Genomic DNA, 16353 nt, shown 5'->3' with positions numbered 1-16353 from the left:
TACTGACACTGTGAGTATCATACTGACACCGTGAGTATTATACTGACACCGTGAGTATTATACTGATACTGAGTATTATACTGACACTGTGAGTATTATACTGACACTGTGAGTATTATACTGATACTGAGTATTATACTGACACTGTGAGTATTATACTGACACCGTGAGTATTATACTGATACTGAGTATTATACTGACACTGTGAGTATTATACTGACACCGTGAGTATTATACTGATACTGAGTATTATACTGACACTGTGAGTATTATACTGACACCGTGAGTATTATACTGATACTGAGTATTACACTGACACTGTGAGTATCATACTGACACCGTGAGTATTATACTGACTCTGTGAGTATTATACTGACACCGTGAGTATTATACTGACACCGTGAGTATTATACTGATACTGAGTATTATACTGACACCGTGAGTATTATACTGATACTGAGTATTATACTGACACCGTGAGTATTATACTGACACCGTGAGTATTATACTGATACTGAGTATTATACTGACACCGTGAGTATTATACTGATACTGAGTATTATACTGACACTGTGAGTATTATACTGATACTGAGTATTATACTGACACCGTGAGTATTATACTGACTCTGTGAGTATTATACTGATACTGAGTATTATACTGACACCGTGAGTATTATACTGATACTGAGTATTATACTGACACTATGAGTATTATACTGATACTGAGTATTATACTGACATTGTGAGTATTATACTGACACTGTGAGTATTATACTGACAAGGTGAGTATTATACTGACACTGTGCGTATTATACTGACACTGTGAGTATTATACTGACAAGGTGAGTATTATACTGACACTGTGAGTATTATACTGACACTGTGAGTATTATACTGACAAGGTGAGTATTATACTGACACTGTGAGTATTATACTGACACTGTGAGTATTATACTGACACCATGAGTATTATACTGATACTGAGTATTATACTGACACTGTGAGTACTATACTGACACTGTGAGTATTATACTGACAAGGTGAGTATTATACTGACACTGTGAGTATTATACTGACAAGGTGAGTATTATACTGACACTGTGAGTATTATACTGACAAGGTGAGTATTATACTGACACTGTGAGTATTATACTGACACTGTGAGTATTATACTGACAAGGTGAGTATTATACTGACACTGTGAGTATTATACTGACACTGTGAGTATTATACTGACACTGTGAGTATTATACTGACACCATGAGTATTATACTGATACTGAGTATTATACTGACACTGTGAGTAGTATACTGACACCCTGTGAGCATTATACTGATACTGAGTATTATACTGACACTGTGAGTATTATACTGACACTATGAGTATTATACTGACACTGTGAGTATTACACACACTGTGAGTATTATACTCACACTGTGAGTATTATACTGACACTGTGAGTACTACTCTGACAATGTGAGTACTATACTGCCACTGTGAGTATTATACTGCCACTGTGAGTACTATACTGCCACTGTGAGTATTATACTGCCACTGTGAGTACTATACTGCCACTATGAGTACTATACTGCCACTATGAGTACTATACTGACACTGTGAGTACTATACTGCCACTATGAGTATTATACTGCCACAGTGAGTATTATACTGCCACAGTGAGTATTATACTGCCACTGTGAGTACTATACTGCCACTGTGAGTATTATACTGACAGTGAGTACTATACTGCCACAGTGAGTATTATACTGACACTGTGAGTACTATACTGCCACAGTGAGTATTATACTGACACTGTGAGTACTATACTGTCACAGTGAGTATTATACTGACACTATGAATATTATACTGCCACTGTGAGTATTATACTGACACTGTGAGTACTATACTGCCACTATGAGTACTATACTGCCACTGTGAGTATTATACTGCCACTGTGAGTATTATACTGACATTGTGAGTACTATATTGCCACAGTGAGTATTATACTGACACTGTATTATACTGCCACTGTAAGTATTATACTGACACTGTGAGTACTATACTGCAACAGTGAGTATTATACTGACACTGTGAGTATTATACTGACACTGTGAGTACTATACTGCCACAGTGAGTATTATACTGCCACTGTAAGCATTATACTGCCACTGTATTATACTGCCACTATAAGTATTATACTGACACTGTGAGTACTATACTGCCACAGTGATTATTATACTGCCACTGTGAGTATTATACTGACACTGTGAGTATTATACTGACACTGTGAGTATTATACTGACACTGTGAGTACTATACTGCCACAGTGATTATTATACTGACACTGTGAGTATTATACTGACTTCACGATGACAGGATGCATTGACGCTGTGACCATGATAATAGGATGCTTGCCTCATACCTGTATTGATAATTTTTTTGATCATTTGAGCCATCTTCCCCTTCAGAACTGAATTCAATAACTTGACGATGAGCACGAGGCAGATACAAAGAATCAGCAGAGATGCGATGAGCAGGATGAACCCGACTGCTATGTCAGTGAGGGTCGTGTTTACAAATATATGTTGGCCTGTGGGCAAAATGGAAACATCGTTTGCAAAGGAGAGCTCTACAGTTACAGTACTGTGATGGATTCCCAGATTGTTACTCTGTACGGTTACAGTGCTGTGATGTATTCCCAGATTGTTACTTTGTACAGTTACAGTGTTGTGATAGATTCCTCATTGTTACTCTGTATAGTTACTATCCTATGATGGATACCTCATTGTTACTCTGTACAGTTACTATCCTGTGATGGATTCCCCCAATGACACACTGTATAATTACAGTTGTGTGATGGATTCTCTCACTGTTACTCTGCACAGTTACCATCCTGTGATGGATTCCTCATTGTTACTCTGTACAGTTACTGTCCTGTGATGGATTCCCTCATTGTTACTCTGTACAGTTACTGTCCTGTGATGGATTCCCTCATTGTTACTCTGTACAGTTACTGTCCTGTGATGGATTCCCTCATTGTTACCCTATATAGTTACAGTTCTGTGATGGATTCCCTCATTTTGTTACATGTTGCAGTTACAGTTCTGTGATGTTTTACCTCAATGATACTCTGTATTGTTACAGTCCCTTGTAGGATTCCCTCATTGTTACATGATACATGTCTAGTTCTGCTTCTAGTTCTGTGATGGATTTCCTCATTGTTACTCTGTACAGTTACACTCCTATGATGGATTCCCTCAATGATACTCTGGATAACTATGGTCCTATAACAGATTCCCTCACTGTTACTTTGTACAATTACTGTCCTGTGCTGGATTCCCTCAATGATACTCTGTATACTTACAGTCCTATAATGGATTCCCTCATTGTTACTCTGTACAGTTACCATCCTGTGATGAATTCCCTCATTGTTACTCTATACAGTTACAGTTCTGTGATGGATTCCCTCATTATTACTTTGTACAGTTACTGTCTGCTGATGGATTTGCTCATTTCTACTCTATACAGTTACTGTCCTACGATGGGTTCCTCATCGTTACTATGTACAGTTAGAGTCCAGTGATGGATTGATAATTGTTACTCTGTACAGTTACCAACCTGTGATGGTGTCCTCATTGTTACTGTGTACAGTTACAGTCCTGTGATAAATTCCTTTATTGTTACTTTGAATAGTTACAGTTCTGTAATACCCACATTGTTACTCTGTGCTGTTACAGTCCTGTGATGGATTCCTCATTGTTACTCTGAACAGTTACCATCCAGTGAGGGATTCCTCCTTCTTATTCTCTATTGTGACCTTCCTGCGATGGATTCCCTCATTGTTACTCTGTACAGGTACAGGCCTGTGATGGATTCCTCATTATTACTTGTTACAGTCCTGTGATGGATTCCCTCATTGTTATTCTGTACATTTTCTGTCCTGTAATGGATTCCCTCATTGTTACTTTGTACTGTCACAGTCCTGTGATGGATTCCCTCAATGATAGTATATATTGTTACAGACCATTAATGGATTCAATTATTGTTACTGTCCACAGTTACAGTCTTGTGATGGAATTCCCTCTGTGATATTTTGTATAGTTACAGCCCTATGATGGATTTCCTCATTATTACTTTGTACAGTTACAGTCATAGAATCATAGAATCAAAGACCAGTTACAGCACAGAAGGAGGCAATTCGGCCCATCGGGCCTGTGCTGGCTCTTGGCAAGAGCAAACCAGATAGACCCATTCCTCCTCTCTTTCCCCGTAGCCTTGCAAATTTTTTCCCTTCAAGCATTTATCCAATTCCTTTTTGAAAGCCACAATTGAATCTGCTTCTACCACCCTTTCAGGCAGCACATTCCAGATCATAAAAACTCGCTGCGTAAAAAAATGTTTCCTCGTGTCGCCTCTGGCTCTTTTGCCTCTGGTTCTTGACCGTTCCGCCAATGGGAACAATTTCTCTTTATTTACTTTATCTAAACCCTTCATGATTTTGAACACTTCTATCAAATCTCCTCTCAACCTTCTCTGCTCTAGGGAGAACAACCCCAGCTTCTCCAGTCTATCCATGTAACTGAAGTCCCTCATCCCTGGAACCATTCTAGTAAATCTCCTCTGCACCCTCTCTAAGGCCTTCACATCCTTCCTGATGTGCGGTGCCCTGAACTGGACACAATACTCCTGTTGTGGCTGAACCAGCGTTTTATAAAGGTTCATCATAACTTCCTTACTTTTGTACTCTATGCCTCTATTTATAAAGCCCATGACCCCGTATGCTTTTTTTCAAACGTTTTCTCAACCTGTCCTGTCACCTTCAAAGATTTGTGTACATACACCCCCAGGTCTCTCTGTTCCTGCACCCCCTTTAGAATTGTACCATTTAGTTTATATTGTCACTCCTCGTTCTTCCTGCCAAAATGTATCACTTCGCACTTCTCTGTGTTAAATTTCATCTGCCACGTGTCCGCCCATTCCACCAGCCTGTCTATGTCCTCTTGAAGTCTATCACTATCCTCCTCACTGTTTACTACCCTTCCAAGTTTACAGTATAGTTACTGTCCCATGATGGATTCCCTCATTGCTACATTGGGCAGTTACAGTCCTGCTATGGATTACCTCACTGTTACTCAGTACAGTTACAGTCCTGCTATGGATTACCTCACTGTTACTCAGTACAGTTATAGTCCTGTGAAGGATTTGCTGATTGTTACTCTGTACAGTTACAGTCGTATGTTGAATTTTTCATTCTTACTTTCTACAGTTAGTCCTGTGATGTATTCCGCAATGTTACTCAGTACAGTTACCATCCTGTGATGGATTCCCTCACTGTTACTCTGTATACTTACAGTCCTGTGATGTATTCCGCAATGTTAATCTGAACAGTTATAGTCCAGTGATGGAATCACTCATTGTTACTCGTTACAGTCTTGTGATGGAATTCCCTCAATTATACTCTGTTTAATTACAGCCCTGCAACGGATTTCCTCATTGTTACTTTGTACAGTTACAGTCCTGTGATGAATTCCATTAATGATACTCTGTATAGTTACAATACTGTGCTGGATTCCCTTATTGTTACTTTGTACTGTCCATTCCTGTGATGGATTCCCACAATGATACTCTGTATTGTTACAGTCCCTGGAATCTCTCATTGTTACTTCGTACAGTCTTGCAATGGAATTCCCTCCGTGTTTCTCTGTAAAGTTACAGTCCTTTGATGGATTCCCTCATTGTTACTCTGCTCAGTTATTGCCCTGTGATGGATTCCCTCATTCTTATGCTATACAGTTACAGTTCTGTGATGGTTTACGTCATTGTTACTCTTTATAGTTACAATCCTGTGATGGAGTCCCTCATTGTTACTTTGTACAGTTACAGTTCAGTGATGGATTCCCTCATTATTACATTGGGCAGTTACAGTCCTGTGATGGATTCACTCAATGATACTCTGTATACTTACAGTCCTATGATGGATTACCTCATTGTTACTCTTTACAATTACAGTCCTGTGATGGATTCCTCCTTGTTACTCTGCACACTTAATGTCCTGTGATGGCTTCCTCATCGTTACTTGTACAGTTAATGCCTGTGATGGATATCCTCATTGTTATGCTATACAGTTGCAGTCCTATGCTGGATTACCTCACTGTTACTCTGCACAGTTACAGATTTGCTGATTGTTACTTTGTACAGTTACAGCCCTATGACAAATTCTTCATTCTTACTTTGTACAGTTACAGTTCTGTGATGCATTCCCTCATTGTTACTTTGCACTGTCACAGTCCTATGATGGATTACCTCTATGATAGTCTGTATTGTTACAGTCCTGTAATGGATTCCCTCATTGTTACTCTGTACAGTTACAGTCCTTTGGTGGGTTCCCTCATTGTTACTCTGTACAGTTACAGTCCTTTGGTGGGTTCCCTCATTGTTACTCTGTACAGTTACAGTCCTATGATGGATTCCCTCATTGTTACTCTGTACAGTTACAGTCCCGTGATTGATTCCCTCATTGTTCACTTACAGTCTTGCGATGGATTCCCTCATTATTACTCTGTATACATACATTCCTGTGATGGATTCCGTTATTGTTACTCTGTACAGTTACAGCCTATGACAAATTCTTAATTCTTACTCTGTACAGTTAGAGTCCTGTGATGGATTCCCTCATTGTAACGTTTCATAGTAATAGTCCTACGTTTCCCTCATTGTTACTCTGTACATGCAATGAATTTCTGAATGTTATTCTGTACAGTTACATTCCTGTGATGGACTCTCTCATTGTCACTTTCTATAGTAACATTTCTATGATCCCTCAGTGTTATTATGTAGAGTAATACTGTTGTGATACATTCTCGAACTGTTACCCTACTGTGAGCCCCATTTTGAAAAAAATAAGTTGAGCACCAACAGGATGGTGATAATTTCCCTAACAAGGCAATCTTTGAACCTGAGAATCTTGATATTTCTGGTCAATAAGAAACATTTCCTGAAAATGCTCAAAGCAGGATCTGTCTGTCACTTACACAGCTGAAGGTGCTCGGTCTCTGTGGTGTTTTTCAATGCGACTGTCTCATTTCCTGTTTGAAAGCAGTGGAAAATCTCACACTCAGTAAGATTTGTCACCGATACATTTTTCAGAACCTATCGATGAACAGAAAGATGTGAGTCTAGCACGACGGGCAGTGATGTGAGTTAAACAGTGATGTGTCAGTGTAGCCCAGTGGCTATCACTCTTGTCTCTGATTCATAGGTACACAGGAACAGGAGGAGGCCATTGAGCCCCTCGAACCTGTTCCGCCATTCAATGAGATCATGGCTGATCTATAACCTAACTCCATATACCCGCCTTAGCCCCATATTCCTTAATACCTTTGGTTAACAAAAATCTATCAATCTCAGATTTAAAATTAACAATTGAGTTAGCACCAACTGGCATTTATGGAAGAGAGTTCCAAACTTCTACCACCCTTTGCGTGTAGAAGTGTTTCCGAACTTCACTCCTGAAAGTCCTGGCTCTAACCTTTAGGCTCTGTCCCCAAGTCCTAGAATCACCAACCAACGGAAATAGTGTCTTTCTATCTACCCTATCAGTTCCCCTTAATATCTTGAAAACTTCAATACATAAGAACATAAGAAATAGGAGCAGGAGAAGGCCAATCGGCCCTTCGAGCCTGCTCCGCCATTCAATAAGATCATGGCTGATCTGATCCTAACCTCAAATCTAAATTCATGTCCAATTTCCTGCCCGCTCCCCGTAACCCCTAATTCCCTTTACTTCTAGGAAACTGTCTATTTCTGTTTTAAATTTATTTAATGATGTAGCTTCCACAGCTTCCTGGGGCAGCAAATTCCACAGACCTACTACCCTCTGAGTGAAGAAGTTTCTCCTCATCTCAGTTTTGAAGGAGCAGCCCCTTATTCTAAGATTATGCCCCCTCGTTCTAGTTTCACCCATCCTTGGGAACATCCTTACCGCATCCACCTGATCAAGCCCCTTCACAATCTTATATGTTTCAATAAGATCGCCTCTCATTCTTCTGAACTCCAATGAGTAGAGTCCCAATCGACTCAACCTCTCCTCATAAGTCCACCCCCTCATCCCCGGGATTAACTGAGTGAACCTTCTTTGTACTGCCTCAAGAGCAAGTATGTCTTTTCTTAAGTATGGAGACCAAAACTGTATGCAGTATTCCAGGTGCGGTCTCACCAATACCTTATATAACTGCAGCAATACCTCCCTGTTTTTATATTCTATCCCCCTAGCAATAAAAGCCAACATTCCGTTGGCCTTCTTGATCACCTGCTGCACCTGCATACTAACTTTTTGATTTTCTTGCACTAGGACCCCCAGATCCCTTTGTACTGCAGTACTTTCCAGTTTCTCACCATTAAGATAATAACTTGCTCTCTGATTTTTCCTGCCAAAGTGCATAACCTCACATTTTCCAATATTGTACTGCATCTGCCAAATCTCCGCCCACTCACCCAGCCTGTCTATATCCCCTTGTAGGTTTTTTATGTCCTCCTCACTCTCTACTTTCCTTCCCATCTTTCTATCATCTGCAAACTTTGATATGTTACACTTGGTCCCCTCCTCCAAATCGTTAATATAGATTGTAAAGAGTTGGGGACCCAGCACCGACCCCTGCGGAACACCACTGGCTACTGGTTGCCAGTCCGAGAATGTACCATTTATCCCAACTCTCTGCTTCCTGTTAGATAACCAATCCTCCACCCATGCCAGAATATTACCCCCAATCCAGCGATTCTTTATCTTGAGCAATAATTTTTTATGTGGCACCTTGTCGAATGCCTTCTGGAAGTCTAAATACACTACGTCCACTGGTTCCCCTTTATCCACCCTGTACGTTATGTCCTCAAAGAACTCAAGCAAATTTGTCAGACATGACTTCCCCTTCGTAAAGCCATGCTGACTTTGTCCTATTAACTTATGTTTATCCAAATGTTCCGCTACTGTCTCCTTAATAATAGACTCCAAAATTTTACCCACCACAGATGTTAGGCTAACTGGTCTATAATTTCCAGCCTTCTGCCTACTACCCTTTTTAAATAAGGGTGTTACATTAGCAGTTTTCCAATCTGCTGGGACCTTTGCCGAGTCCAGAGAATTCTGGAAAATTATTACCAAAGCATCCACAATCCCTACTGCCACTTCCCTCAAGACCCTAGGATGTAAGCCATCAGGTCCAGGGGATTTATCCGCCTTGAGTCCCATTAATTTACTGAGTACCAATTCCTTAGTGATTTTAATCGTATTTAGCTCCTCCCCCCTAGAGCCCCCTGTTTGTCCAGTGTTGGGATATTCTTAGTGTCCTCTACCGTAAAGACTGAAACAAAATATTTGTTCAGCATTTTTGCCATCTTCATATTTCCCACCATTAATTTCCCGGTCTCATCCTCTAAGGGACCTACGTTTGCCTTAGCCACCCTTTTTCTTTTTATATAACTGTAGAAACTCTTGCTATCTGTTTTTATATTTTTTGCTAATTTATTTTCATAATCTATCTTCCCTTTCTTAATCAATCCTTTAGTTACTTTTTGCTGTCTTTTGAAGATTTCCCAATCTTCTATCCTCCCACTAAGTTTGGCTACCTTATATGTCCTTGTTTTTAGTCGGATACTATCCTTAATTTCTTTACTTAGCCACGGATGGCTGTCATTTCTTTTACACCCTTTTTTCCTCAGTGGAATATATATTTTTTGAAAGTTGTAAAATAACTCCTTAAATGAACACCACTGTTCATGTACCGTCTTACCCTTTAATCTATTTTCCCAGTCCACTTTAATCAATTCCGCTCTCATACCATCATAGTCTCCTTTATTCAAGCTCAGTACGCTTGTTTGAGAACCAACCTTCTCACCCTCAAATTGGATATGGAATGTAACCATGTTATGGTCACTCATTCCAAGGGGATCCTTAACTAAGACATTATTAATTAATCCTGGCTCATTACACAGGACCAGGTCCAAGGTTGCTTGCCCCCTTGTAGGATCAGTTACATACTGCTCAAGAAATCCATCCCTAATACACTCAATAAACTCTTCCTCAAGGCTGCCCTGCCCAGTTTGATTTGTCCAGTTAATATGATAGTTAAAATCCCCCATAATTATAGCTGTTCCCTTATTACACGCCCCGACTATTTCCTGATTAATACTTCTTCCAGCAGAGTTGCAACTATTAGGAGGCCTATATACTACGCCCACTAGTGTTTTTTTCCCCTTATTATTCCTTATCTCTACCCAAACTGTTTCATTATCCTGATCCTTTGTCCCAATATCTTTTCTCTGTATTACAGTGATTCCTTTCCTTATTAACATTGCCACCCCACCTCCCCTTCCTTCCTGCCTGTCCTTCCTGATTGTTAAATACCCTGGCATATTTAATTCCCAGTCGTTGTCACCCTGCAGCCATGTTTCTGTAATGGCCACAAGATCATAGCCATACGTAGTTATTTGTGCCGTTAACTTGTCCATTTTGTTACGAATGCTACGTGCATTCAGATAAAGAACTTTCAAATATGTTTTGTGACACTTAGTTCCTGCTTTTTCCTTTTTTAACGCTTTACCTTTTTCTCCATACCTTCTGTCCCTTCCTGACACGCTTTCCTCTGTCTCCCTGCTCAGGTTCCCAACCCCCTGCCACAGCTTTGATGCTGGGTTAATCCCCTTGCACCTTCTAGTTTTCATTTTATCTGTCGTGCCTAAAGTACACTTTCTTTCCGCTGCTCTACGCTTTTCCCTTTCACTTGTTCTTGAACAACTGTTTGTGCTATTTGTATTGTAAATTTCCCCTGGGTCTTCCCCTCTCTTGCTGCTCTCAACTTTATTCCCTTCTGACTCCCCGCTCAGGTTCCCATCCCCCTGCCACTGTAGTTTAAACCTTCCCCAACAGCACTAGCAAACACCCCCGCGAGGACATTGGTCCCGGTCCTGCTCGGGTGTAACCAGTCACGCTTGTACAGGTCCCACCTTCCCCAGAACCAGTCCCAATGTCCCAGGAATCTAAATCCCTCCCTCCTACACCATCCCTGCAGCCACGCATTCATCCTGTCTATTCTCCTGTTCCTATACTCACTAGCACGTGGCACCGGTAGTAATCCTGAGATCACTACCTTTGAAGTCCTGCTTTTTAATTTATCTCCTAACTCCTTAAATTCACCTTGCAGGACCCCATCCCTTTTTTTACCTATGTCGTTGGTACTGATATGGACCCCGACTACTGGCTGTTCACCCTCCCCCTCCAGAATGCCCTGCAGCCGCTCCGTGACATCCTTGACCCTAGCACCAGGGAGGCAACATACCATCCTGGAGTCACGTTTGCGGCCGCAGAAACGCCTATCTGTTCCCCTTACAATTGAATCCCCTATCACTATAGCCCTGCCACTCTTCTTCCTCCCCTCCTGTGCAGCAGAGCCACCCGTGGTGCCCCGAACCTGGCTCTTGCTGCTTTCCCCTGATAAGCCATCTCCCCCAACAGTATCTAAAGCAGAATATCTGTTTGAGAGGGAGATGGCCCCAGGGGACTCCTGCTCTACCTGCCTAGTCCTTTTACTCTGCCTGGCGGTCACCCATTTCCTTCCTGCCTGCGTATTCTTTACCTGCGGTGTGACCACCTCACTGAACGTGCTATCCACGATAGTCTCAGCATCGCGGATGCTCCACAGCGAATCCACCCGCAGCTCCAACTCCGAAAGACGGTTAGCCAGTAGCTGCAGCTGGACATACTTCCTGCACACATGGTCGCCAGGGACACTGGTAGTGTCCATGACTTCCCACATAGTGCAGGAGGAGCATATCACCCCTTAATCTTCTAAATTCCAGGGAATACAACCCTAGGTGTTCCATCTCTCCTCGTAATTGAACCCTTGAAGTCCGGGTATCATTCCAGTAAATCTACGCTGCACTCCCTCCAAGGCCAATATATCCTTCCTAAGGTGCGGTGCCCAGAACTGAACACAGTACTCCAGGTGTGGTCTAACCAGGGCTTTGTATAGCTGTAGCATAACATCTACCCCTTTGTATTCTGGTCCTCTAGATATAAAGGCCAGCATTCCAATAGCCTTTTTGATTATTTTCTGTACCTGTCCTTGACATTTGACTGATCTATGTACATGGACCCCTAAGTCTCTTTGGACCGCCACTGTTTTGAGCTTTTCACCATTAGAAAGAACTCTGATCCATCCTTTTTAGGCCCAAAGTGGATGACCTCATACTTGCCTACATTGACTCTGGACCCCATAAAATCTCATGGCATCAGGTCAAACATGGGCAAGGAAACCTCCTGCTGATTACCACCCTCCCTCAGCTGATGAATCAGTCCTCCTCCATCTTGAGCACCACTTGGAGGAAGCACTGAGGGTAGCGAGGGCACAGAATGTACTCTGGGTGGGGGACTTCAATGTCCATCACCAAGAGTGGCTCGGTAGCACCACTACTGACCGAGCTGGCCGAGTCCTGAAGGACATAGCTGCCAGACTGGGCCTGCGGCAGGTGGTGAGCGAACCAACACGAGGGAAAAACCTACTTGGCCTCATCTTCACTAATCTACCTGTCGCAGATGCATCTGTCCATGACAGTATTGGTAGGAGTGATCACCGCACAGTCCTCGTGGAGATGAAGTCCCGTCTTCACACCGAGGACACCATCCAACGTGTTGTGTGGCACAACCACCGTGCTAAATGGGATAGATTCAGAACAGATCTAGCAGCTCAAAACTGGGCATCCATGAGGCGCTGTGGGCAATCAGCAGCAGCAGAATTGTATTCCAGCACAATCTGTAACCTCATGGCCCGGCATATTCCTCACTCTACCATTACCAACAAGCCAGGGGATCAACCCTGGTTCAATGAGGAGTGTAGAAGAGCCAGGAGTAGCACCAGACGTACCTAAAAATGAGGTGCCAACCTGGTGAAGCTACAACTCAGGACTACATGCATGCTAAACAGCGGAAGCAACATGCTATGGACAGAGCTAAGCGATTCCACAACCAAGGGATCAGATCAAAGCTCTGCAGTCCTGCCACATCCAGTCGTGAATGGTGGTGGACAATTAAACAACTAACGGGAGGAGGAGGTTCTGTAAACATCCCCATCCTCAATGATGGCAGAGTCCAGCACGTGAGTGCAAAAGACAAGGCTGAAGCATTTGCAACCATCTTCAGCCAGAAGTGCTGAGTGGATGATCCATCTCGGCCTCCTCCCGATATCCCCACCATCACAGAAGACAGTCTTCAGCCAATTCGATTCACTCCATGTGATATCAAGAAACGGCTGAGTGCACTGGATACAACAAAGGCTATGGGCCCCGACAACATCCCGGCTGTAGTGCTGAAGGCTTGTGCTCCAGAACGAGCTGCGCCTCTAGCCAAGCTGTTCCAGTACAGCTACAACATTGGCATCTACCTGACAATGTGGAAAATTGCCCAGGTATGTCCTGTCCACAAAAAGCAGGACAAATCTAATCCGGCCAATTACCGCCCCAACAGTCTACTCTCAATCATCAGCAAAGTGATGGAAGGTCTCGTCGACAGTGCTATCAAGCGGCACTTACTCACCAATAACCTGCTCACTGATGCTCAGTTTGGGTTCCGCCAGGACCACTCGGCTCCAGACCTCATTACAGCCTTGGTCCAAATATGTACAAAAGAGCTGAGGTGAGCAGAGGTGAGGTGAGAGTGAATGCCCTTGACATCAAGGCAGCATTTGACCAAGTGTGGCACCAAGGAGCCCCAGTAAAATTGAAGTCAATGGGAATCAGGGGGAAAACTCTCCAGTGGCTGGAGTCATACCTAGCACAAAGGAAGATGGTAGTGGTTGTTGGAGGCCAATCATTTCAGCCCCAGGACATTGCGACAGGAGTTCCTCAGGGCAGTGCCCTAGGCCCAACCATCTTCAGCTGCTTCATCAATGACCTTCCCTCCATCATAAGGTCAGAAATGGGGACGTTCGCTGATGACTGCACAGTGTTCAGTTCCATTCGCAACCCCTCAGATAATGAAGCAGTCCGAGCCCGCATGCAGCAAGACCTGGACAACATCCAGGCTTGGGCTGATAAGTGGCAAGTAACATTCGCACCAGACAAGTGCCAGGCAATGACCATCTCCAACAAGAGAGAGTCTAACCACCTCCTCATGACATTCAACAGCATTACCATCGCCGAATCCCCCACCATCAACATCCTGGGGGTCACTATTGACCAGAAACTAAACTGGACCAGCCATATAAATACTGTGGCTACAAGAGCAGGTCAGAGGCTGGGTATTCTGCGGCGAGTGACTCACCTCCTGATTCCCCAAATCCTTTCCACCATCTACAAGGCACAAGTCAGGAGTGTGATGGAATACTCTCCACTTGCCTGGATGAGTGCAGCTCCAACAACACTCAAGAAGCTCAACATCATCCAGGACAAAGCAGCCCGCTTGATTGGCACCCCATCCACCACCTTAAACATTCACTCCCTTCACCAGCGGCGCACTGTGGCTGCAATGTGTACCATCCACAGGATGCACTGCAGCAACTCGCCAAGGCTTCTTCGACAGCACCTCCCAAACCCGCGACCTCTACCACCTAGAAGGACAAGGGCAGAAGGCACATGGGAACAACACCACCTGCACGTTCCCCTCCAAGTCACACACCATCCCGACTTGGAAATATATCGCCGTTCCTTCATTGTCGCTGGGTCAAAATCCTGGAACTCCCTTCCTAACAGCACTGTGGGAGAACCTTCACCACACGGACTGCAGCGGTTCAAGAAGACGGCTCACCACCACCTTCTCAAGGGCAATTAGGGATGGGCAATAAATGCCGGCCTTGCCAGCGACGCCCACATCCCGTGAACGAATAAAAAAAAATTGAAATCCATTTGCCACAGTTTTGCCCAGTCACTTAATCTATTAATATCTCTCTGTAATTTTATGCTTCCATCTACACTGTTTACAGTGCTGCCTATCTTTGTTTTTAACGGCAAACTTGGATATGTGGCTCTCTATCCCATCATCTAAGTTATTAATAAATACAGAGAATAATTGAGGACCCAACACAGATCCCTGTTGGACACCACTAGTCACATCCTGCCAATTTGAGTACCTGCCCATTATCCCTACTCTCTGTCTCCTGCTGCTCAGCCAATTTCCTAACCAGGTCAACAATTTGCCCTCAATTCCATGAGCTTCAACTTTCGCTAACAGTCTCTTATGAGGGACTTTATCGAATGCTTTCTGGAAGTCCAGACAAACAACATCCATATTCCCCTGACCACTACTTTAGTCACCTCTTCAAAAAATTTAATCAGGTTTGTCAGGTATGACCTACCCTTTACAAATCCATGCTGGCTCTCTCCAATCAGCTGAAAATTTTCAGAAGGTCATGGGTTCAAACCAGAACATGGGTACATAATCCGGCTGACACGTCAGTGCAGTACTGAGGGAGTGCTGCACTGTCAGAGGGGCAGTACTGAGGGAGTGCTGCACTGTCAGAGGGGCAGTGCAGAGAGAGTGCTGCACTGCAGAGGGGCAGTACTGAGGGAGTGCTGCACTGTCAGAGGGGCAGTACAGAGGGAGTGCTGCACTGTCAGAGGGGCAGTACTGAGGGAGTGCTGCACTGTCAGAGGGGCAGTACTGAGGGAGTGCTGCACTGTCAGAGGGGCAGTACTGAGGGAGTGCTGCACTGTCAGAGGGGCAGTACTGAGGGAGTGCTGCACTGTCAGAGGGGCAGTACTGAGGGAGTGCTGCACTGCAGAGGGGCAGTACTGAGGGAGTGCTGCACTGTCAGAGGGGCAGTACTGAGGGAGTGCTGCACTGTCGGAGGGGCAGTACTGAGGGAGTGCTGCACTGCAGAGGGGCAGTACTGAGGGAGTGCTGCACTGCAGAGGGGCAGTACTGAGGGAGTGCTGCACTGTCAGAGGGGCAGTACAGAGAGTGCTGCACTGCAGAGGGGCAGTACTGAGGGAGTGCTGCACTGCAGAGGGTCAGTACTGAGGGAGTGCTGCACTGTCAGAGGGGCAGTACTGAGGGAGTGCTGCACTGTCAGAGGGGCAGTACTGAGGGAGTGCTGCACTGTCAGAGGGGCAGTACTGAGGGAGTGCTGCACTGTCAGAGGGGCAGTACTGAGGGAGTGCTGCACTGTCAGAGGGGCAGTACTGAGGGAGTGCTGCACTGCAGAGGGGCAGTACTGAGGGAGTGCTGCACTGTCAGAGGGGCAGTACTGAGGGAGTGCTGCACTGTCGGAGGGGCAGTACTGAGGGAGTGCTGCACTGCAGAGGGGCAGTACTGAGGGAGTGCTGCACTGCAGAGGGGCAGTACTGAGGGAGTGCTGCACTGTCAGAG

The 16353-nt window shown here is 44.1% G+C and overlaps 1 protein-coding gene across 1 annotated transcript in view; it reads right to left on the bottom strand.

Moving 5' to 3' along the window:
- The window catches only part of LOC137300321 (sodium-dependent phosphate transport protein 2C-like), a 45680-nt gene that overhangs the window by 9352 nt on the left and 19975 nt on the right, over window positions 1–16353 (bottom strand). Inside the window, exons 8-9 of the mRNA XM_067969406.1 lie at window positions 7034–7151; window positions 2425–2592 (exon numbers count right to left, since the gene is read on the bottom strand). Coding sequence (XP_067825507.1) covers window positions 2425–2592; window positions 7034–7151 — 286 coding nt within the window. The remainder of the gene's footprint in view (window positions 1–2424; window positions 2593–7033; window positions 7152–16353) is intronic.

The sequence above is a fragment of the Heptranchias perlo genome, chromosome 31, assembly GCF_035084215.1.
Source record: "Heptranchias perlo isolate sHepPer1 chromosome 31, sHepPer1.hap1, whole genome shotgun sequence".
Lineage (NCBI taxonomy): Eukaryota > Metazoa > Chordata > Chondrichthyes > Hexanchiformes > Hexanchidae > Heptranchias > Heptranchias perlo.
The sequence above is the reverse complement of the archived record's forward strand: the minus strand, read 5'-3'. Positions and strand labels throughout refer to the sequence as shown.